This window comes from Elephas maximus, chromosome 24 (genome assembly GCF_024166365.1).
Source record: "Elephas maximus indicus isolate mEleMax1 chromosome 24, mEleMax1 primary haplotype, whole genome shotgun sequence".
NCBI lineage: Eukaryota > Metazoa > Chordata > Mammalia > Proboscidea > Elephantidae > Elephas > Elephas maximus.
Genome location: NC_064842.1, coordinates 42,795,190 through 42,820,408, shown reverse-complemented (window position 1 = coordinate 42,820,408; position 25,219 = coordinate 42,795,190). Strand labels below are relative to the sequence as shown.

The 25,219-nt window shown below is 37.6% G+C and overlaps 1 protein-coding gene across 5 annotated transcripts in view; it reads left to right on the top strand.

Annotated features, from left to right (window-relative positions):
• The first annotated feature begins 119 nt into the window (after window positions 1-119).
• TOR1AIP2 (torsin 1A interacting protein 2) overlaps window positions 120-25,219 on the top strand; it is a 45,372-nt gene continuing 20,272 nt past the window's right edge. Inside the window, exons 1-5 of one of the 5 annotated variants that reach the window (XM_049868418.1) lie at window positions 136-284; window positions 1,697-1,757; window positions 9,990-10,166; window positions 20,639-20,818; window positions 22,758-23,267. In XM_049868418.1, coding sequence (XP_049724375.1) covers window positions 20,785-20,818; window positions 22,758-23,267 — 544 coding nt within the window. In that variant the 5' untranslated portion in view covers window positions 136-284; window positions 1,697-1,757; window positions 9,990-10,166; window positions 20,639-20,784. Of the gene's footprint in view, window positions 285-1,696; window positions 1,758-9,989; window positions 13,201-20,638; window positions 20,819-22,757; window positions 23,268-25,219 lie in introns of those variants that run through there. The other 4 variants (XM_049868415.1, XM_049868416.1, XM_049868419.1 and 1 more) reach the window with 4 other exon arrangements.

Here is a 25,219-nt window from a genome sequence, read left to right as displayed (position 1 = left end):
TTACCAAGTCTTTAGTTCCAGCGCCCCGCTGGCTGCTGGGGTTTAGGGTGTGGAGGGGAAGAGAGGGGGAAAGAGAAGGGAGGGGAGAGACCGGGAGACTACTAGTCCCAGCATGCCGTGGGCGCCTCCCGGCGGAGGTCGCCGTCACGTGAGCAGGGGACAGGGGACAGGAACGGTATTTAGCGGCTGCGGCCGTGGGGTGTAGCCCAGTGTTGTGGAGCAGGAAGAACACTCGAAGGCTCCCCGCACATTTGACAGTCGACGGTTTAAAACACCTGGAATTTGTAAGTAAACAAAATGCATATTCAACTTTTCTATGTTTTAATATTTGAACGGATACCTTCTCCTTTCAAACGCTCTTTGAGAAACGATCCCTCCCCACCCCCACCACCCTACCGCAAAAACATTAAACGGGGTAGGATGGGGGTATATTTTTGTTTTATAGTAAAAAAGGATAAACAGAATTTTAAAAGTACTAAATAGGATAAGGTGAGTGTATTTTTCTTTTTTTTGGAGAGTAAAATGAGGAGCAGAATTCTTATAAGGTTCAAAGAGTAAATGGGAAATACGAATACTAGTGCAGGTAGTGAGTAATCTTTACCTCCTTGAAAAAAGTGACATGTACCTCACAAGATCCCATCGTTCATCTTAATCCTTTTAAAATAGTTAACTTTTTTTTGTTTTTAAAGCCTTTAAAGAAAAAAACCAAAAGAAGCAAACTGGTTGACATTGAGTTGATTCTAACTCATGGCAACCCTGTATGTGTAGAGTTGTACTCCATATGGCTTTCAAGGTTATGACCTTTCAGAAGTAGATAACAGGCCTGTCTTCTGAGGCCTCTGGGTGGGTTCAAACCGCTATGCTTTCTATTAGTAGTTGACGGCTTACCTCTTTTTACCATCCAGGGACTCCTTTTAAAGCCTTAATGGTGCTAAGAAGCACAAAGTTTGAAGTTTTTGGAAGACCCTACAACTGACTTTTTCCTTAAAACCAAAAAACCAAATGCATTGCCGGCGAGCCCATTCTGACCAATAGCCACCCTATAGGACAGAGTAGAACTGCCCCATAGGGTTTCCAAGAAGCAGCTGGTAGTTTTGAACTGTCGACCTGTAGCTCTTCACCGCTGCTCCACCAGGGCTCATTTACTTACGTACTACATATTTAAAAAAAAAAAAATTGTTATGGAATCAATTCTGACTCAATAGCGATCCAGTGGGTTAGACTAGAACTGCCACATAGCGTTTCCAAGGCTGTAATCTTTACTGGAGCAGACTGCCACGCCTTTCTCCCTCGGATCCACTCCCGGATTCCAACCGCTGACCTTTCGGTTAGCAGCGGAGCACTTAACTACTGTGCCACCAGGGCTCCCATTTTTTATATATGAACCCTACTTTCTATTGTATTTCATACCCAATGAAAAAGTTTACACCTTTTTCTTCTTTCAACCAAGCCTGTAGTCCTCCATACTTTGGCACTATCTACTTTGTCAGCAGTACTTGTTAGACTTTATACTGTTACACTCACATGGATATGAGTTCACTCTGATTGAACATACTGGCTTTGTTTCACTTTTATCTATCCTTAGGTTTAAGAGCAGTTATTTTGGGTCTATATGAGAGATGTTTTCCTTGTCTGTTTTTTAAGAATTAGAAACATGGCAATTATCCATATTTATCTGTTTTATTTTATTTTATAGCACGTGATTAGTATATAAACGGCCAGTGGAAAATCAATTTAATAGAAAAAGGAACTTCATGGTAAGCCACAAAACCAAACCAGTTGCTATAGAGCCCACCCTGACCCACGGCGACCCCAAGTATGGCAGAGTAGAACTTTGCTCCATAGGGTTTTCAAGGTTGTGACCTTTTGGAAGCACGTTGCCAGGCCTGTCTCCCATGGCACCTCTGGGTGCGGGTCGAACTGCCAACTTTTTGGTTAGTAGGTGAGGATTTATGGTCACGTGTTTAACTGTTTATGCCATCCTGGGACTCCAGTATATAAATGGCCAGTGGAAAATCATTAAATAGGAAAAGGAATTTCATGGTAGAGGAACTAAAAATGTCCTTGGAAGCCTTTGTGTGGATCAGAAGAGTTTGAAAAACTGATATTCGCTGTGAAAAAGTGACAGCCCTCAGGAATGTTTATTATGTTGAGTATAGACTCCACAACTTGATTACCGGTTTTGCTGCTGGTTTATCACATAACCTTGGGTGACTCATTTAAGCTCTATTTTTCCTAGTTTCCTATCTAATGTAGAGGTGACAGTATTAGCCTAAAGAGCTTCTATAATTCACAAATAAACCGACTTCAGAATTTAGCTAATTGTTTGAGAATTATTGGATATTTTAATAATTTATTTTGTCTCATATATAATTTATTTTGCCTAAAAAATCATTTCAAATTATATTCTACAAAAATGTATGTTTCTGTAAAGTGCCACCTGAGTTTGCTGAAGGAAGGTTTGCTCAGAATAGCTACACTAAACAAACCTCTTTTAAAGGGAAGGATTCCAAATGTAAAAGCACATAAAGGGATTCTACAAGCTCCAAAAAAAATAACAACTAAAAATGGCCTCTTTTTGTTTTTGAACTTAAGATTTTAGTTGTATTAAAATCTTATTAATATTTCTGTACCTTTCAAACTACTCATTAAACTGCTTGCTACAAGAGAGAATTCAATACGGTGATTATATTTTATCATAAACTTTAAACAGAAAATCAAGCATTTGGGAATAAGGAAGGATGTCCCCAGCGTTGGTTATGAGCATAAACTTTGGAGTCAGGGTTGGGTTTGAATTCCTGTTGTGTCAGTGTGACTTCAAGCTCATTTCTTCACTTACAAAGTGAAGATTCATAGGGTAATTTGGAATATTAAATGGGATAGTTTAAGGACTCAGTAAACGGAAATAGTTATTGCTCTTTGGGCTACTTTTCTCTTCATTACTATAAAAGGAGTTGGCACATGATTTTGGTGGTTGAAACAGAAAGGAAGAGAATTCACCTATAACTCTGCTACCGCAACAAATCAAATTGTTTTCATTTTTATATATTCTCCTTCAGACTTTCACCGTAGGTATACATAATGTAAAAATGTAGTTACCTTTGTGCAAAAAGTCAAATTTAAAACATTGGTTTGTTAACTTCTGAGGGTTTTGTTTCACCCACGTAAACAGAACTTTCTGGTTCTGCCTTTATTCTGATCTAGGGAAGAAGCTGTAGAACTTCCCTTTCGTACAGTTCCCACTTGGCTTTCCCCATTCCAAAAAGCAAAACCTTTAGTGCTTTTATTTAATAATTCAAATAATAATCATTAACAGTTTTCGAGGGCTTCCTCTCTGCCCCGTAGTGCTAAGTGTTGTGCATTATCTCACTTATCCCTCACAACACTTCTTTCATCTAGGTAGTGTTAACCTTTCCGTTTTGTAGTTAAGAAACCCAAAGCATACAGAGAGAATTCACCAAGTCAGGTGCCAGAGCGATCACTCAAACCTAGGCGGTGGGACTTTAGAGGACAGTGCTGTACTGAGTTCTATATTTTCAGATTCACTATATTGATGTTAGGTCATATATGTAAGCAGTAGTTGGTCCTGAGGGCTGACTTACAACTTCTTTGTATAAAAGTAGCAGTATTTTTACTTTATAACTTGTTTGACCACCACCTTTGAACAATATTTTTACAAGAAAATAATGTAGAATAGCAAAGTGTTTAGTGCCTTAATAGATGAGGCATTTGCCTATAGTTTTATTAGTTGTGGCAATAAAAATACAATTTATGCACAAGGTAAGTTATTATGACTAAACTTTCCTTTTTTTAATTAGAGGTTCATCATTTGAAAAGTAAATTGAACATAGGGTTTATAGTGAAGGAAAAATAGTTTTCCTTTTTTAATGCAGTGTTTCTCAAACTTTATAGTGAGTGTCAGAACCACCGGTGAACCTGTCGAAACACAAATTCCGTGCCAGACCCTCAGAACTTCTGGTGTAGTAAGTCTGGGGTGGTGCCCAAGAATTTTAATTTCCACCAGCCTCCCAGGTCATGGGTATGATTCCTGGCTAATGAATTTAGTAAGGAAACAAATATTAGCAGTTATTGTCCAGATTGTTGGCTTATTAATGATACCCCAGTAGCAGTGAGCACCCAGATCTTGGTTTTTAAACATTATCCTCTGATAAGAGAACCAGGAATTCTTAGGGAGGTAGTTGATTCCAGGGCTGGGGCAGGGAAAATACAAGATGAACCTTTGAGAAACAAAATGACTAGTGATAGTATTGAATTTTAACTTGTAGGGTAAAATAAATATCCATAAGCCCATACTGATGTAATTGAATAAATAAACAAATGGGGTAGAAGGAACAACTCTTCCTTATAGAAGTGCAGTTAATAAACCAAGAGGAAAATAGAAAATCACCGTTAGGCAAACAGCACAGTAGTAATCATTACAGATAAAATTCACCAATGGTGCCAGTGGGTAAAACTTTGAGGAAAAACAGGGTATTTGCATAGTCTCAAAGTATCTGTGCCAAGGTAATTATTAACTACAAGGCAAAATAGTAACTTGGCCGTGGAGATAACCACGTTAACCAGTGATTAAGGTTGATATTACCAGTAATAAGATAGAGGGGTATCGCAAACCCCAGGATATGAGGCAATGAAGATACAACACCATTTTTGTGATATTATCCTCATAAAAAATGCATAACCTCTTTTAATCATGAGAAAGTATTAGACACACCCAAATTCAGGGGTATTGTTTGAAAGCGTCAAGGTCACAAAAGACAAGGAGAGACTAAGGTACTGTCACCGATTGGAGGAGATTCAGGAGCAATATTAACTAAATGAAATATGAGATCCTGGATTGGATCCTGGAACAGAAAAAAGACATTAGTGGAAAAACTGGTTAAATGTCAGTATGTCTGTAGTTTAGTTATTGAATTGTACAAATGTTAATTTCCTGGTTTTGATCATTGTGCGTTAGTTATATAAGATGTTGACTTTAGAGGAAGCTGGACAAAGGATATAAGGGGACGCTGCACTGATTCTGCAGCTTTTTTCTAAGTCTAAAATTAGCTTAAAATAAAAAGCTTGATGAAAATGTGTTCGTTTGATGTAGATGCCAGAAGTAGTTAGGGGAGTAGCTAAAAGTCAGTTATCCCACCCACTTATCAGAAATCTTATCAAGACTCAGATTCTTTGTGCATTGCTTTTGCCTTTACGTGGTCAGTCTAAACCAGGGGCACTGTTGGAAGGGGTAAGGAGAAGGGTAGGTAGGAAAAGGAAGACTTTCTGTACTCAGAAAATATGTACAGTATGTGAACTACTCTAGGCGTTCAGTTCCTAGGTAAAAAAAAGTTTCATAAGGAATTGATTGGAGTGATTTTTGTTTCTAGTTTCGTCTTTTTTCGAACTTCCTCCCATTCTGAAATCTGGAATAAATTACTAGTTAGTGAAAATACTGAGAAATGGATGAAAAGATTGTTAAAATAATAATACTGGGATATTATGCCAATGGATATGGGGTACAGGAATGGCAAAATTTGGATTTAAATACACAAAAAATAGCTATTACAAGTATAGAAATACCTAAGCTTAGCACCAGGCGGCACTGTTGAAAGCTGCATATTAACCTTGAAGGTTCGGCTGCTCATGTTTTAAATTGAAACTGTAGACAGAATTTGAACCATGGACGTTTGATCCATTAGGGCAAGGTAGATCAAACTGTACCAATAAATTTCTGAGCCAGTTGTCCTCCTTTATGGTCTCCCTCGCCCCCCACCCCCTCAACAAGCACAACTAGCACCTAGATCTTGGTTTCTAAATATCATTCTCCAATAAAAGAAACCAGAGCCCTTTGGGGAAAAGGCTGATTCTAGGGCTGGAGCAGAGAAAATACATGATGAGTCTAGAGCACATAGTAGTGTCAGAAAGCAAGTGCTCAGAAAAACAAAATGATGGGAGCATAGTACAGGGATACAGGAGCCAACCTGAAAGACTTCCCAATGGTCATGGAATAATTTGAGCAATAAAATAAACAACATAGTATTAGAGCACAACCCAAAATGTAAAATAGATATTTACAGGTTGAAAGAAAAAATTTTTTTTAATATTTAAGATGATTCAGGACTCCCTGAAACCTATCCTAGATCTTTTTGTGTAGAAGTGGAAAATTATAAGGGGTGATTTTTCCTACCCCAATATATACGTACACACAGTTGTAGAGCCTCTTGGAGCTTGTCAAACACCTTGTGCAATGCATTTTCTAAAGCTTAACTAACAATTACTGCTTCAGAAAGGCAGTATCTTACAAGAGTTCAGGCTGTGGAACCAGTCTGTCTGGATTCAAATCCTGGCTCCCCTACAGCTACCTGTGTGGCCTCAGGCAAATTGCGTAACCTGTTTCCTTAACCATAAAATGGGGACAATAATGCCTCTTGACTTTTTTTTTAAGATTTAAATGAGTTAATACATGTGAAGTACTTAGAAAGTGGCACTCAGTAAATGTTAACTATTGTCATTACAATGCTGTTAGAGACAAAGGGTCGCTGTGTGCTGTTGAAGACTTGATGAAGTGAGGTTCTCTGGGCTGCAATTTGCCTGGGAGAAGGGTGCCTTTTTCTAATTTCCGCAGAGTTACCGTATGAAACAGCAACGTTCCTGCACACAGATGCATTCCTTCCTAACCGTGGCTGGTTATTACTCCCAGTGAATTGTTGGTTCTACTTCATTAGAAAAGCACCTACTAAATTTAACTAATCATCCTATTCTCACTTCTCTGAGTAAGAGGAATGGGAGGCTGCCTTCTCTTTTCCAAGATAAACTTTCTTTTCCATACCAGCATTAGGTAGGCCTCTCTTATTTTTATGGAACAGGTGGCTGCTTACAATTTCATGAGAAAAGCCAAGTTCCGTATCCTTTTATAGGGCTCTTTTTTATCCCATTACATCAGTCGTCATCTTTGCCTCTGAGCAAAGTAACTGCTGCTGCTCTTCTGGGCTGCATTGTTAAAATTTGGTTTTGCCTTAATCTCTTTCTGTATCCCCAGGACTGTTTCCGCTCTACTTCTTTTTTTTTTTCTCATTATTTAGTTATTTCTATTGTGGTAAGTATATAGGTAACAAAACATTTGCCGTGTCAACAGTCTTCAATGTTTTTTTAAATTATAAAGTATTGACTAGAGGTTATGTAACCTATTAGGATATATGATGCAGTGAACATTCTTTTACCTCCGTCCAGTTAAAGAGAAAATAATTAAGATGATCATTGACGTATCCTGTATGTCCTTCCTGATCCCATCCCTTTCCCTCTCCCATCAAAGGTAATAATTTTCCTGTTTTTTGTGCTTGTCCTTTTCCTTTTAGTTTTGTTTCATATTTATCCCTAAAGACTATATTATTTAACTTTACAAGCTTTTGAAACCTTATGTAAGAGCATATGTCTATATTCTTCTACTTTTTTGGGGGGTTGGGGGCTCAACGTCATATTCTTGAGTTTCATCTGTGTTTTTATGTATAGTACCGCATTGTATCTCTATACTACAGTTTATATATCCATTATGTTCACACATTTTGACTTTTTTTTTCTTGTTATTATTATATACAGTGCTACCACAAATATTTTTATTCATATTTTTAGATGCACTTGTGCAAGCTTGTCTAGAGAAGAGAAGAACTGTTGAGTTTTAGGAGTTACACATTTTCAGCTTTTCAAGATAATGCCACATTAATTCAAAAGTGGTTGTACTAATTTCCACTCCTATCATGACAATGTAAAGATTCAAGTTGCTCTTTATTTTTGCCATCTAGTCATTGAACAAATATTTGTTGAGCACTTAACAGCAGTAACTAAATCCCTGCTGTTTTAGGGAGTGATTTTAGACAATTAGCTAAATATATGTATCAAATGGTGGTACATGTTTTATAGAAAAATAAAACAAGGGGAGGGGGTGTTATCTCACTGCTCTTAAAGCCATATGGGGATTAGACCTGAGGGAATGGAGGAGTAAGGGATGACCAGGAAGTCCTATGCTTCGTGTGGTGATTGACATAAATACACAGTATGATGATACTAGTCCCCGTGCTGTCAAGCAGAGAATAGTAGTGAAGCTGTGAATTTTGGAAGGAGCAGGATTGGGAATTTTCTCAGGAGCATTTCTGGGGCCCCCTCAGTAGCATTGAGGCTAAGGAATGAGGGAGGAAGATGGTAATGATTGGTAGTATTATGAGCACTTAGTCTCTGAGACCTCTTCTTGACTCCTGCCCGTGGTGGTGTGGAGGAGTAGAGGAGGGATGGTCTTGTCTGGAATGTATGGAACAAATCTCTTGATTTCAGGAACACTTGGAGCTCTGGTGCTTGCTTGACTCTTGATGTTGAAGGAGTGAAGGTTGGGGAAAGTGTGAACTTATTCTGAGTTCTTGGAGCTTTGGGGCTTCCTCTTGACTTCTGTCAATGGAGATGAGACCTGGGAGGGGTGTGTTTGCCTAGAGCATGTGCAGCAGCACCCATTTGTCAGATTTGTTCATTTTTGCGAGTCTGGTGGATGTAAAATGTTAATCTAGTTGTGCTTTTAATTGCATTTCCTGGGTATCACCTTCAAATTCCAAAATTCTTTATATTTTTAATGTCAGACTTAGTCTCACAATTTTACCCCTAATTTCTTTGTTTTACGAGCTCCAAGATTGTATGGGTTTTATTCACTGCCTGTCTGTACCATGACTAGACACTAAAGGTTTCCCAATTCAACAACTGAAACCTTTACCCTGATGGTTGTTGACAACAAGAGCCTCAGGGGAATCTGTTATAGCCTATGCCATCACCAAGTATGAAATCATCGAGCCAGGAACTCTACCTTCTGTCCGCTCTGCTTAAGGAGCTGAATTGGTGGCCTTCATCCATGCATTATTACCATCAGTATCTACAGTGACACTCTATTTTACCTCATCTGAGGCTCCCATCAAATTATGGGCCGCATATTCAGCACTGTCAGAGGCTCTTAGTTGCCTCTTAAACTTTTCATTTTAAAATCTTGGAATCATAGAACTAGCCTATATAGAAAGTGCTTTGGCTGACCACAACTAAGGCTATAACTCTCTCTGCTTTTCAGGCTAAATCTCTGTTGTTGTTGTTTTGATAACACCCATGCCCTCTCCGATGTTCCTTAGTACTCTCGTAGGATCAAGCCCTGAATTCACAAAAAGAATACTGGAGAAAGGGTATACGGTGCATTCTGATTATCTGTGGCGCTCCCTAGGCAGCCATCTAGTATTCCATACAGCGTATTATCCCACCTTACTTACATGTTACATTCAGTGTCATGGAGGAGTACAGAGATGATGATAGCATCTACAAATTCCAACTGATTTACTAGAGTAGCTCAGGACTGTTTGTTCTACTTGCCTTCTCAAACTTTCAATCATGAGGCAATGAGACCTGCCCTACTTGGTTTCTTCTTCATCCTTCAAAAGGACTTCCTTTGGTTAGCTATTAAGAATATTATCTAATAATTTTGTAAGCTTTTTTACCTGGGCAGATTGAGCTTATTTTTGAAAGCCTAACTGTCACCATCATTAAGATAAACATATGCTATTGTCCCACACTGGGAATGCTACATATGGTACCCATTTCACAGAAGAGGTATATAAGAAATACCAAAGTTTTACCAGATTAAACTTGATTTACACAGACCTTTTTTTTTTTACTATTCCCAAAGTGTAAAAAGCAGTAAAAAAAAAAAAAAAGGAATATTGTCCTAAAGAAAATTAAGCTAGTGCTAGTACAAATCTTAAATAAACGAAAACTCTTATTAGTGCCAAATAAGCATAACTCCCAACAGATATATTGATTTGAACCCATATTAAATTGTCATGAGGGAACCCTTAAGACAATTCTCATCCACCTTGACTTATCCAAATAAATGCCAAATGCATGTTTCTAATAATAATACTGTGAGCAACTACAAAGCCCATATGAGTCCTCTGAAGTTTTATCATTTACAGGTGTGTGAAGCATACCCAGACTCTCCAGCCAACTCACCATCAGCTACTTCCTGTGACTGGGTCCTGATTAAGGTCCTCTCAAGAAAAACGTCATTGGATCCACGCTCAAGAGGACTCTCTCTACCAGGTTTTCCTGACCTGCCTACATTGCTAAAGTGCCAGCACCTTGAGATTTGGGTACGTGTATTACAACGGCAGGAGTGCCAGCACCAACAAAAGACCCATTGGACCTGTCAGTTCCTCTGTTTCACCAAGTAGATATATTAACCTTACCGACAAAGCAGAGTAAGCCAAGTGCCTCTGTGTGACACCACCACCAACTGATAACGTGCAACAAAAACTAATTCATACTAGAGCCCTGTCTTTTCTTGAGAAGCTGAGATTTGAAGGAGATACTCTGAGATCTGTGCTGCTAGTAAGTGACTCACAACATTATAGACTGCATCGGGTCCCTGAGTTCAGAGACTGAGTTACAATTGAGTGAAAAATAGACGACGAAATTGAAGAGTTGCACGGAGGTGCAAGCCAAATTTAATTCTCTCCCAAGTTAATGTAGATTGGACTGAGAAATTGCTAAACCAAACCTGTAATAGGACTGGTTATTTGGGTGTCTCTCTTTGCCATTGTTGCCTCTTGCTGTTACATTGCTTCCTCCGTGTTGTCTTTCGAGGCCCAAATGTTCTCAGATAATTCACATTGCCCTGACTGTGGACAGCAGTGGTTCCCTAGTTTAGAACTAGGCCATTGGTTGTACCAAACCGAACTTGTTGCAAATGAATGTTACCAAGTCTTCTTAGACCGTATTAACAGAGCTGATTATTGCCCTGAGTGTTACCCAGATAATCCTACAAGTAGAAGCGTTGTTCTTCCTTGGTCTTTCCCACTTGAGTGGGCACCCCAAAATCTCACCAGGTGGACCTTTGAAAAAGCTTGCCACCCATTTCTTCTGGGTCCACCCCTGGTTAGAAGAAGGATACATGAATCCAGAGTAGCTGGTTTTAACCCTGCATTACAATTAGTCTTGACCAGCACAGACAAAACCTTAAACAAAAAACTTGGCCAAAGTAAGTAACTGTTTATAAACAGTCAAAGTCATGGAGACTCTAGAAGCTTTTATGTTAGTACCGCAAGAGAGATGAAAAATAAGTCATTTCTGGATATGACCCACGCTGTCACTACTTTGGATCTGCTTCCGTGGCCTGGGCATATTTTGTTCAGCATGAATTAAGTCAGTATTCCACCCAGACTGTTCATCTAGAACCAAACTAATCCTGCTCCCTATAAATGATGTTTTGGGACTAGCATACCCCCTCCTAAAGGTTCCACAGCCTAATTATTGACATATGACAAGTTAGTCCTAGAGAGGAGACTCCATAATGATACTTCTAGTGATAACGTTTATGGAAGAGCATCCTCACTGTAGCTGGATCCTAGATTATTTAAAACAACTAGACATTTTACACTTTAATAAGAAGCTATGTTGTTATAAATTCGACATCTTATATATTGATCAGTAATGATGATGATATATGTACACACACACACAACCATATATTCATATATTCCATGAATTCATCATTGGCTCTGTTTGACCCATCTTCAGTGTGGCTGTGACATTATTGGTCATTGTAAGAGAAGTCATATTCTATCAGGCAACACCTACACAGTTTACACAAAAACATGCAGCAAGACTCTTCATAAGCAAGGACTGTCCTGTCTTGGTGGTGAGTAGACTTACATTGTCCTAACCATGGAAGGGGGAAAGTCCCTGTACTCTAAGGTATGTCACAGGAAGAGTCATCAGCCCTATCTACATATATGTCATGAACAGTCTCGGGGAACCATCTGTCTTAGAATTCAGAGGGTCTTGCTGGACTTTGGCCACTTTCTGGCCTTCACTTGTTCATAAGAATCGTGGAACTAGAATTGGGGTTAAGCAAATTAGAAAAGGCTATTGAAAACATCTCTGAGGTCACTGAATGATTTAAAAAGTAAATGGTTAGGTAACAGCTCAACAATGTTATCAAGGACCCAGGTTCTTTCTATTCTTCCTCTCTGGGATCCTTATGTTGGCGTTTTGTCCTCATGTTTGTTTTTCTCATGAGTATAATAATATGGCTTGTTGCTGCTTCAGACATTTCAATCCCAATGAAAGGCTGGGATTAGGGGGCAAAAGACTTTCTTCTTTTAAGCCTTTTGTCCCTTTATTTGGGAAGAAAATCTCAAAATCCCCAGAAGATTTCTTCTTACATCTCATTAGTCAGTACTGGTTTACAAGGGAGCCTGGGAAAGCCTGGCAGAAGGGGACAGGGTTGACATTGCCTGCGCAGGGCATATTGCCTCTGGTAATAAAACCAGGAAGATAGAAGTGGGGAATGAATGGCTTTTGTTATGTGACAAATCATGCCTGGTACATGTTGTGAAACCTAAATTATCTGTTAGTCTGTATGAAGAATGTACCCCATAGGTCCTTCCTATATCTACTTTGTCTATGATGGTGGAGGTTCTTTCTTGTTATATTGCTGAATAAACTGTGTGGACTGCTAAATTGAGTGAAGACTAGTTAGTTTATCATTGACCCTTGGTTAAGAACTCCTTCAGCATCCTAAAACTCTTCCTAAAAGGTGAAAATTTACTTTCACATAATGCTTTTGAGGGTGGTATTATAAACAATATTGTCCCCTTAGAATTCTCAGTTATTAAAGAATGCTTGTCCTACAGGGACACATTATACTAAGAAATACTTTATGTGTGTGAAATTTTAAATATCAGCAAAATTAATGAAAGGTTTTTTGTTTTAACTATTCTCTCTTTTAAATTATAAAGACAAATTAGGAAGGATCTACACCAATTTTAACATACCTAAGAAATACCTGGGAGAGCTTGTTAAAAATGTAAATTTCTTGGTCTACCATAGAAGTTTTGATTCCTCAGGCTGCTCATGGGGCCCAGAAATCATTGTGTAAATAACACCCCTGAAGAGTTTTCTGGGAAGTGGTCTATGGACTGTATTTTGAGAAACACAATAGCAGCACATCCAGGGTGTTTAATTATCTAGCTTCAAAAAGGATGTGTGCTGAGTATTCATAGTACTGCAAGGTAGTAATATTTATTGTACTTTACCTTGCTAATGACATGAAGAAGATTCAGAGTATCATACTGAAGGGCACTGTTGATATTTCAGGTTATGACTCAGTAACTTTTTTTTTTTTTTTTTTCATTAATTGAAATAAACAGGACTGTTTTATAGCCATCCTCACAAACCATTCTGTTTGGTGTCATCATAAGCTATGTGAGTATATGGGTGTGATAAATAAATTAAAAAATACTAGTTTTAATATTTACAAGGGTACTTCGCTTTCAGACGGGATTACATTATCACATACCTATTATACTGTCACCTTTCAGAAATCAGCATCATGTGGTAGAACTCATAAAACTCAGCAAGGAAGAAAATTTAGGGAGCTTTGTAGCTTTTCAGCTTAGGCCTTTTTAGTATGACTTCACTTGGTTTAAAATATTGCAGATTATTCTAGAATAGTGTACTTCATAGTTGGTATGAATAATGAATTTTATTGAAATATGAGTATTTTGCTAAAGTTAAATTTAATGGCAAATGATTTGGGGGATTATCTAGCACTTTAGATTGTCTGAGCCATATTAGTCTCTACTTCCATAGTGTGGCCATTTCTAAAATGACCTATGACTAATACCTGTTATTTTTGGGGAGGGCTGGGAGTGAAAGGATTAGTGGAACCATGCTGGGGCAAACTGGGAAGAAAATATATACACCAAAGAGGTGGCTGTCATGGGATGTGACTGGATTCAGATTCAGTTATAGGAGAAGGAAGCCCAGGAAAGCAGGCAGGCAGACAAAAAAAGAAGTACAGGACATCCAAAGAGTGTGTGCCAATCATTACGTTATAACTATCTGTAAAAGTGAGGTGAGCCATAACCCTTCCGTCTCTCCTGTCTCCTTGGCAGCCCTTTAGTCTGCATGGAATCTTGGGAACGCAGCTCGAAAACTGCTTGTTATAGAGGGAAAATAATGGCCTTAGAGTCAGCTGATGTAGGTTTGTATCCTAGTTCTGACACTATTAAATGACCTTAGGCATTTTAACCTCTCTGTATCAGTTTCTTCATTTGTGAAATAGGTAGTATAATAATACCTACCTCATACTCTTTAGGACTGGGAACAGTACAGGGGAACAAAGCAGAACTAGAACTAGGGAATAAGTTTTAGAACAAGGATTAAAGCCAATTGCTGAATTACCGAAAACTTCTTAAATCCTTCCGATGAAGGCCAGGAGTGGTTTGGGGACTGGGGTTGAGCCTGTAGTTGCTAGTCAGGTGGTCTTAGATATAAAAATTGAGAGATCTGGAGGGATGGATGATGCAAGGCAGATCCTTGTCACATTTTTGTGCTCATTTATAATCATAAAACAATTATATCTATTACATCACCTGAGAATTTCCACAAAACTGAAATAGGCAGATTCAGACAAGTTGACACGTTCAGACAAGTTGAAGGATCTGTGCATACACCCAGGTCATAGGTGTTAGGGTCACAATTCAAGCCTAGATTCAAGCACTCCAGATTTAGGGGCTTTATAGTATGTTTATTGTAAACTAAAAGCATCACAGTTAAATAGCCAGGCTAGGCTGCCTGTGTTCAGATCCTGACTCTGCCACTTACTAGTTTTGTGTTCTTGGTTTTCAAATATTGCAGGTATAAAATCTCTATATCTGTTTCTTCATCTATAAAACAGTAGGACTATTAATAGTCCATACTTCATAAGTTTGTTGTGAGAATTCAATGAGTTAATACATAAAGTGCTTTGAATGCTGCTTGGCCCAGAGAAGGCACTCAATAAATTTTTTATTGTTGTGTATGTATGTTTTATGTGTTTTTTGTCTCCAAAGCATTCTTGCAAATCATTTAAGGCCTACGATTTCTTCTTCTTATCCCTAGAGCCTAAAATGGCATCATTTACTAAAATAAAAGATTGTTTAAAAAAAAGACAAACTTGGCTTGTTGAACCCTGACTACCATACATTTATCATGTTGGCTATTTTATATCTAAACTACCATCCTGGAACGATTGATTCTCTTGTCCTTCTTAGGTGCTAAACTTCTAATTTCGTCTCTTCCTTTTTTTTTTAATTCTTAGTGTTATAGACCCTAGTGCTTCCTGACACCTGCGCCTTCTCTCTTCCCCCACCCACTTTGTTCTCCTTGATCCCCAGAGCAAGACTAGAGGTTTTCGGGATGATGTGGAGGGTGGATGGACTCCTATTGCTCTCCCAGCCCCAATTTTGTTCTCACAGTCAGCTTTTCCTTGTCCTAACTCCTCCCCGTTGGCCGAAGTATGCCTCTGTTATATAAGTCCATTGTGTGTAAGCTGAAAGAGCCACCATTGTAGGTCTTTTCCTTTTGATACTTTTTTTCCTGAGGAAGCTACATCTTTCCTAAAGATGTAGTATGTTGAACGACATCAAACATTCAGAAAATTGCAGAGAATAGTATAACAAATACATATATACTCAGATCTAAAATACATTAACATTTGGCCATGTTTATCTCAGTTCTTTTTTTTTTTTTAAAGAAACTTTATAGATACAGTTGAAGCCCATTCTTGCTCCTTCTCATCCTATTCTTTTCTCTCCCTCCCCAGAGGTAAGCGCTAAATGGAAATTGATGTGTATCCTTTCCATAAATGTATTTTCTATTGTGTATATATATATGTAAACAATGTACTAGGTGATAAAGTGAACACTTTGAAAAATGTCTTACTCAGTAACACACACAAACATGCATAAACATGTAACATACATCGATTTGTAGAGTTGCCTGTACATTTCTCAAGTTTGTGTATTGGAGTCAGATTGTGTGACTTGCAGTCAAAGACCATTTGGTGTCCTGAATGAACATCAACTAGGTTGTAGAAGAGTTCACCATCAGTACAGTGAGATGGAGCAGAAAGGGTACATCTTGAAAGACAGAGCACAGGATAGCTACCTGTGCAGAGGAGGCAGCAAGGGCAAATTTATCGTCCTCTTTAGAGAAGTCTCAGGAAGTTGAAATTGAGCAAGACATCACTCCACCTACCATCTGGTACATGTTCCATAAATGGAGAATAAAACCTTACAATATTAACTTGTTTCAAGCTCTGATGAAGACAGTTAAAGCAATATACATTTTGCTGCTGTTTTCAGGGTCACAGAGAAGAAGTGACTGCCAGTCGTGAGACCACATTTTATTTAAGCAGAAAAATGAACCACCATAACATCCACATAGGATGGCACCGAAAACCAATATTTCACAATTGAACTTGCAAGGAATTCACTAAAAGTAATTGCCTTTTGTGTTAAATGAAGCACAGATGTCTTCATTAGTTCCTTCTTGCAAAAAATACCATAGGTGGTACCATTTCTTGGACATGCTAATGAATGATTTTTCTTACAGCTATAAAAAGCCTCCCAACAACCCCATTTTCAATCAAGATGAGGCTCTGTTTTCACTTCTGTCACACAGTCCAGAGGTTCCTGATAAATACATTTCCTAATGTGGGTTGGACACACACTGTTCAAAAGATTGTCCTGCTTCTGGAACAGTGGCCTCCAGATCTCCCAGACACCCTACCATGTGACTTCTTGAAGAAATGCCATTTCAACTATGAACAGTTACACATATTACAAAGATCTGAATGAAATGAGCTACAGGATTAACGTGTGCCATATGAACAGGAAAAGTACAAATTGAACATTTGTAAGATTATAGAAATATCTGTGATGGTTTTTTGGTGATTATTTTTTGGCTGCAACCTGCAACATAATACATTTTTGAAAATGTTCAGTTATTTTTGAAATAAATTTTATTGAATAAATAAAAATAAATGAGGAAATGAAATGTACAGATTTTCAGTTTGATGACACGAGTAAATCACTACCTCAATGAAGATACGTAGACAAAACATTTTCCTTAACCCAAAAGGGTTTCCTCATGCCCTTTTGCAGTCAGTACCCATTTCCCCCAGTAGCCTCTGATCTGTGTTCTATCACCAGAAGTTAGTTTTGCTGGTTCTAGGACTTCTTATAAATGAAATAATTTGGCATATACTCTTGTGTCTGGCTTCTTTCACTCATTTTAGATTCATTCATGTTGTGGCCTATATCAGTAGTTGGTTCATTTTTATTACATTCTTCAATTCTTTTTGAATTACTCCATATGTATTATTCTTAAATTTTCATATAAATGCTATAATAGTGTACTTTTACGAATTCTTGTTGAGATTTAGCAATATTGGTACATACATATCTAATTTGTTCATTTTAATTGCTACATATAATACTTCATTTTCTAAGAATATGCCCCCCCCCTTTTTTAAAAATGTACTTCCTTATTGATGGACGTTTAACTATTTTCTAATTTATTCTCATTTTAAACAATGCAGCAGACATCCTTACACATGTCTCCTTAGGCACATGAGCAAAAGTTTCTCTAGGATATAGATCTAAAAATGGAATTGCTGATTTGTACAATATGTGTATCGTCAACTTTACTAGATATTGCTGTCCAAAACTGTAGCAGCAGTTTACCTCATTGCCAGTAGAGTTTGCGAGTCTTTCTCCAAATCCTCACCAACATTTGGTAATCCCTGACTTTTAAATTTTTGCCAAACTGATGGTAGAGAAGAAGTATCTTATCATTATTTTAATTTGCATTTCTCTGCCAACTCGTCTCACATATTCGTTAGACTTTGTTGAACTACTTGTTCATCTCTTTTGCCTACTTTTTCATAGGATCCTTTGTCTTTTACTAATTTATGGGGGTTCTTTATGTATTCTGGATATTCTTGATACTAATTCCTTGCTGGTTATATGTACTGCAGATATTTTTTAGTCAGTGACTTCTCTTTTAACTTTGATTTTGATAACTTGTGTAGAAATTTTTAAATTTCAGTGCCATCAAATTTTCCTTTATGTTTTGTGCATTTCATATCTTTTGTAAGAAACCCTGAAGGTTATAAATATATATTTTCTATTGAAAGTTTTAATGTTTTGCCTTTACATTTAGGTCTTTAATCAAATTGACTTGTGTGAGGTGGGAGTTAGAAATCTATTTTTTCCCCAATTTGGATTGTCAGTTGTCCCAGAACTGTATATTTAGTAGTCCATTCTTTTCCTTTTGTCACTTAACAATTTCCTTTACGTATGTATGGCTATATTTTTTGGTTCCCTATTCTGTATATGTGTTTATTCCTATACTAATACCCCATTGTTTTTATTACTATAAGTTTGTGTTAAGTCTTAATATCTGGTAAAGTTAGATCTCCTCCCTCTTCAGAAGTATCTTGACTGTGCTTGGCCCTTTGTTCTTTATTGTGAATTTAGGATCAACTTGTCCATTCCATAAAAAACAAACAACAATAAAACTGTCTTGAATTTTCTTTCAAACTGCATTGAATTTATAGGTTTATTTGCAAAGTATTGCCCTTTAATGGTTTTGCATCTTACTTTGTGTGACCATGATATAGCTCTACACCAAGCCCTCGTCTATCAATATGGTTAGGTTCCAAAGACCAGGTCGTTAGGCAAAAATCAGTATTATCTGAAAATGGAGGATAACCACATCAGATCACAAAATGAAGATGACTGCATCATTACATAACTGCCAAATTATTACATATCTGCCAAATTACATCATTACTTAACTGCCAAACCACTGAGAATCATGGCCCAGCCAAGTTGATACATAGCCTTAATCTTCACAGCCAGCGTTACTTTTGCCTCGCACCTCAGCACTGGTTGCTGCCAGATGTACACCGTTAATGCACAAGATAGTTGGATAATAGATTTTTTACTATTGTCATAAATGTAAAATACCAGATAACGAGATAGTCAATAAGTGAGAATTAGGTGTATTTAGGTCTCTTTTTATGTCCTTCCATAAAGTTTTATACTTATCTCTCTAAAGTTCTTTTTTAAACAGCTTTATTGGGGTATTTATATAACATAAAATTCACCTCTCTTGCTTATCTCTTAGGTACCTTATAGTTTTTATTACCAAGTACTTTATTGCTAGTGTGACTAGCCTCTTTGCTTTCTAAAATTGTTGTCACTGGTGCTTAGGAAACATTTTACCCGTTGTTTTTGACTGGCAGGCAAAAAATTTAAGAAGCCTGAAATGAGTTGGAGACTGTTTTTTGTGATGAGCCAAGATAGGATATGATCACAATGAAATCAAAAGCTGGAATCCCGATCCCAGGAGCTTGAAGAAGATAAAAGGGGCAACAAGGAATCCTCCAAGTCTGGGACATGTTCCTAGCAGGAGGACAGCCTGGCCCTAACTCTTCTCCTCCATCCTAGTTTATGTGTGGCGTCACTCTTCATTCATATATGCATTCATTTATTCATATACTTTTTAAGTTAAAATATAGAACTTTTACTGTACACTGGGCACTGTGCTAGGCATTTGGAATTAAAATTTTTAACTTGTAAAGTTAAATTTTACAAAATAATGCTGTGAAAAAAGCACTGAGAAAGTTAGTAGATAGCCTCTCACTAGACTATCAAAAAATGTAATAAACTTTTACAAAGTTCTTTCACATATATTTTAGTATTTCATCCTCACAACAATCCTTAATCTCATTTTTACAAATAACGAAGGTTATATAATTTACTGATAAATTTGGGTAGTATTGCTTTCGACAATAAGATTTGACCATACAATAATTTGATTTTTCAAATTTATTTTTTTTGTTGAAAATATACATGGTAGAACATACCTCAATTCAGCAGTTTCTACATGTACAATTCAGTGACACTGGTTACATTCTTTAAGTTGTGCAACCATTCTCACCCTCCTTTTCCAAATTGTTCCTCCTTCATTAACATAAACTCACTGCCCCTAAGCTTATCTATCCTTTCAAGTTGCTGTTGTCAGTGCGGGTATGATTAATTTTTTTATGGTTTATATGTTGTCTCTGATTTTTATTCCATTTGTTTAGTTAATGATAATTTTTACATCAGTCTTCTTTGGGTATTGCATAAAAAAGCATTGCATAAGAGATAATTGTCTCTGTATTTTAAAAAGAATGCTGTGAGAAAAACACTAAGAAGGCAGTGACATAACTCTAGATGTGTATTTAAAACTCATTCTTTTCCTAATACTTCAAGGCAGCCATCTTAGTTTATAGGTAGCAGCTCTGTGTTGTTAGTGGTTAATGATAAATGAAAGTTTCTGATAGGCAGACTATGAGAAAATAACATGGGACAGAAATTGAAGACAAGGGAAATCTACACAGGTATTACTTCAGCAATGACTTACATTTCTACTCTTAGAATTATTTTTCATTTCAATTTCAGAGGTGTTCTCCTTAAGATTTTGGTCACTTGGTCTTATTTTACACTTTTCAACCACTCTAGAATATATTAGGTTATGGCATCTATGTAAGGCTAATAGCCTGGAGGTTTCTTCTGTTTGTAGTCTGGGATTTGGAACATGATCTCATGATAGCATTGTTTCTTCGCTAGAAAAATTACAGAGAGGAAAATATTACTCAAAACTAAACATCTAATAAAGCTGAAATTGACATTTTTACCTTAAATGTATAAAAAGTCATTTAATTTTTTGCTTTTTATTTTAGTCACTGTATACATGACTTATTTCCTGGGTCCACTGGAAGCATGAACCTACTGGTACCTGGGACAAGAAGGAAGCAAGACATCTTCACAAGGAACACCAGATACTAACGAAAAGTGTCCCAAGCTTTGAAGGAGCTAGAACACAAACATGACCGACATTGGACTTAGTGATCCTCAAGAGGGTAAGACTAGTTTATACAGCACTGAGATGTGTGCTGTAGGAAACCAGGGCTATGATGAGAGAACAGCTCCAATGACTGAAACTTAGAAGTTTTGAAGTAAAAAAGAAACTAATTCGATTAATATAATTTGGATTAATTTGTTATGACTATTCTTTTGTTTTTATTTTTATTGAATTTTACCATAATATCAGACCCTAATCATAATATAATGAATGTAAATGTTTTAGAAACTCCAATAGCAGGGGCCTATAGTTTTGAAAAATACAGTGCGTCTTTAAAAAAGATGGTAGACAGATCTTTAGAACTGTATTTATGATATTAAGAAAAGTATGGTGTGCTATATTTAGAGGGGATCTTTAGATTATAGGGGATAAATTTTAAACTATTCTGTACTTATGTGAAATAGGTTTTTCAGAAGAGAAAGAGGATATATTTACTTTAAATCTTTTATTATAGAAGTTTTTAAGTATACAAAAGTAGAACAGTGTACTTTGCTGTGAGTCCAAATAGACTTAAAGGCAATGGGTTTAGAACAGTATAATGAACCCCCAATGTACCCAGCATCCCACTTCAACCGTTATAAACATAAGACCTATCTTGTTGCTTGCCCTGAATTACTTTAATGTAAAGCCCAGACATTATATTATCTGTAAATAATTTACATCTCTTAAAGATCCTTTTTAAAAAATATAACCAAATATCATCACACCTAAAAAATAAATTGACAGTTATTCCTTAATATTACCACATATCTAGTCAGTATTCAGATTTCCCCAATTGTCTCTTTTTTTTTTTTTTTTTTTAACAGTTGGGTTTGTTTGAATCAGGATCTAAACAAGGGCCCCCTCTGCATTTGGTTGATATATGTTTTGGGTTGCTCTTTTTTTTTAATTTTACTGTAGGAAATTTCGAACATATATATAAAAGCAGAGAGAAATGTGAGATGAACTCTCCTATGTATCCATCAACCAGCTTCAAGTATAGTCAAGATATGGCTAATATTGTTTCATCTATACCCCCTCATTTCTCCTTTCCCCATATCACTAAATTGAAGCAAATTCTGAAAATCGTAGAAACTTGGCTATGTATCTCTAAAAGAGATTGTTTTTTTTTTTAATTAATCACAATACCTTAATCACACCTAAAAAAAAAACCTAAAAAGATGTAAAATAATTTCTTAGTATCATCAAATATCCGTTATTCAGATATTTCTAATTATCTCACAAATTTTTTTTAACAATTGATTTGTTTGAAACTGGATCTAAACAAGGTCCACATACCGCATTTGGTTGATAGGTCTCTTAAATCATTTTAATCTACAGGTTAAACCTCTTTTTTTTTTTTCTTTCTCTCTCTTTCCTGCTATTTTTTTTGTTTCTTGTTATTATGAAAGAAACAAAGTCTTTGTTGCTTGGAGTTTCCCACGTTCTGAAATATACTCCCTATGTTTCTTGGAAACTGGTAGTTAGATTTAGAGGCTTGATCAGATTTAGGTTCAGTTTTTGGCATGAATACTTCACAGATGGTGTAGTGTACTCCCTATGATGCCCCATAGGGAGGCATCTGGCTTTCCCTCGTTTTTGTGATGTTGAGATTGATCAGTGGGCTCACATGTTGTCAGTCGGCTTCATCCATTATGAAACCTTTTCAGCTGCCATTAATGGTCATTGTCTCAATCCGTTACTTCATTAGGGAAGAGGATATATTTAATATAACCAAAAGTTAGTTCTGGCATTCAAAATTGTTTTGCATTAATGTTATTTGTTAGATTTGTTAAGATGATAATTTTGCTTTAATCACCATTAGTGAGAGTCAAGAGAAAGACACAGGAAGAATATATAAAAATCTATAAATATTGCTATTAATTAAGAGCCTTGTTAAAATATAAAAATGCAGGGATTTTTTTTCAAAAAAAAATTATAACTTTTTATCTCAATAGATTCTCAAAAGGATTTGGAAAATGTCCCATCAGTGAGTTCTCAGGCACAGGAGACCACAGTCACAGCAAGGGGCACCAGAGAAGCTCAGACCCCACACTCTGCCTCTGGTCTTAACCAAAGGGTAGAGGTAATAGGTCCAGGAAGTGCAGATACGGGCGATGAACCAGAAAGTCCAGATGAAACAACTGGTCAGAAATATCCAAAGGATGAAACAGAACATGAGAGCAACCGGAGTTCTCAGGATGGAGAAGAAGGGCATCACTTCCATCCAGGAAATGTGAGTGCAGAAGCCTCGGATCCAGATCCTGACTGTTCTCCAAGTGACAGGGGGGAAAGGGTAGATGCACACTTCAGGAGCCACTCTGCAGGCCCCCCTGAGGAACCGAGAGTCAGAACCACAGCTTCCCAGGAGCCACCTGCCCCAGACTTCCAGAATGCCCAGAGTCCGGGTCATTTCATCACGGGGCTGGAGAGTCAGGACACACTGAGGAGGCGGCTGGGGGCACCAGGTGAGAGAACCCATTGAATGACTGTCCTGTTTTATATTGCTGTGCTACTGAGCACACAGCATCAGTCAAGGCCCTTCTTTCTTTTCAGAGAACTTTTGCCTTTCTTTCAAGGGACTAAGGAAAAAAAAAAAAAAAAAAATCTTAAAAAAGAGTTGTTTTTTTTTTTTCTATAGAGATGCAGGGAGCCTTAGCATTCTTTGGCCCTGCATGGTTCCTGCTAATATGTAGGATGCTTGCATGCGCTGGAAAATGTAGCTGAAAGCAGTCTTTGTTGCTGCACACAGGTAGTCTTAAACCCAATCCTAGAAACCTGCTATAGATTTTTTTCACCATGCATTCACTGGCATCTACCTGCTGTAAGGAAATGTGGTGTTTAGGGTTTATGGTTCCCTAACTGTGCCAGCGGGTGCCAGCCCCCCACCTCCTTTCCAGCAGGACAAGGAGCAGGGAGGGCTGGGGACTCTTGATCTGTGGAGGGGTGATCCCCAGAGAGAATTGCTGAAGGGGGTGCTCTGTAAGTCCCAGCATAAGTACTGCCCCTGCTCCTTTTGTCTTTGCCTCCTGTGCTTCCTGCCTCCTGCCCTCTTGCTGTCTGGAAGGCTCTCCAGAAGGACCCACCTTTTTTCTTCTACATCGCCCTATCCTACAAATTATCTCTTCTTCCTACGTCCCACCCACTCCTCTCAAGTCTCAGTTCCTTTAACAGAAATTGTGATAACATGCAAGTTGAGTAAAGTGAGTTAAAATCAAGGTGAGGTTTTATTGGTTAACTTTTATATTTGTATCTTAAATATATAAACACATTATGTAATTACTTTTTTAAACGTGCTGAACTGATTGCTGTGTAGTACCTGGGGTCCTAAAAAACTTGCTAGATGCCATACAAGTACAATTGGTCTCTCTTTGCCTGGAGAAGCAGAGGAAGAAGAGTCAGGAATCTGAGGAGGTACTAGAATACATGTCTGATTGCCTCCATGAACAAATGCATCCTTTTCCATGAGACCAGAAGAAGTGGATGGTGCTGGCTGCCATTACTGGACATTTTGATTTAGATTCTGTAAGAGTCCTGGTCAAAAAATGGAAAGTATAGAACAGAATTTTAAATTCTCCTGGAATGCAGACTTTCTGGAGCCATTGTGGCTAGATAGTCCCCACTTGCCCCCTCACCCCGTCCCCCAACTATTGCCCTGAGGTAATCTTTAAACCTAACCTAAACTCTCCTCTGAAGTCATTTTTAAACCAAACAGTAGTTTAGCTTAATTAATAAAGAATGTTTGCCTTGAGCATTGTGATCTGCAAATTTTCTGTAGGTGATCAGATTGACAGCAGCTACTCAAAAAGTTGAGAAGCTTAGGGGACAGTGCATTTAAGATAAACCAAACCTGATTCTGACCCATAGTGACCCTGAAGGACAGATTAGAACTGCCCCATAGGGTTTCCAAGGCTATAATCTTTATGGGAGCAGATTGCCACATCTTTCTCCTGTGGAGTAGCTGGTAGATTCAAATACTGACCTTTCAGTTAGCTACTGAGCATGTAACACTGTACCACCAAGGCTCTTTGAGTTTCAGTTAATGGTGGGGAAATAATTTGGAAAACTAGTTAGAATGGTGGCACAACTTGAAGAATGTAACCAATGTCACTGAATTGTACGTGTAGAAATTGTTGAATTGGTATATGTTTTGCTGTGTATATTGTCACCAAAAAAAAAAAAAATGCTGAACTGAAAATGTATCATTTTTGTTACCCATCCTCCATGCCACCCTTTTTCCCCCTCTCCACCAGTTGCTTTTGGTCCATAGGCTGGTGGGCATTTCTTTGGCTCCTTGACTAATCAGAAGACGACCTCCTCAGTCCCCTTTGTTTCTCAATGACCTCTACAGCTAGTTTCTGGGGGTACCTATCCTTTCTTTCTTCTTCTTGGAGGGCCGAATGCTTTTTCCTGAAGCCTC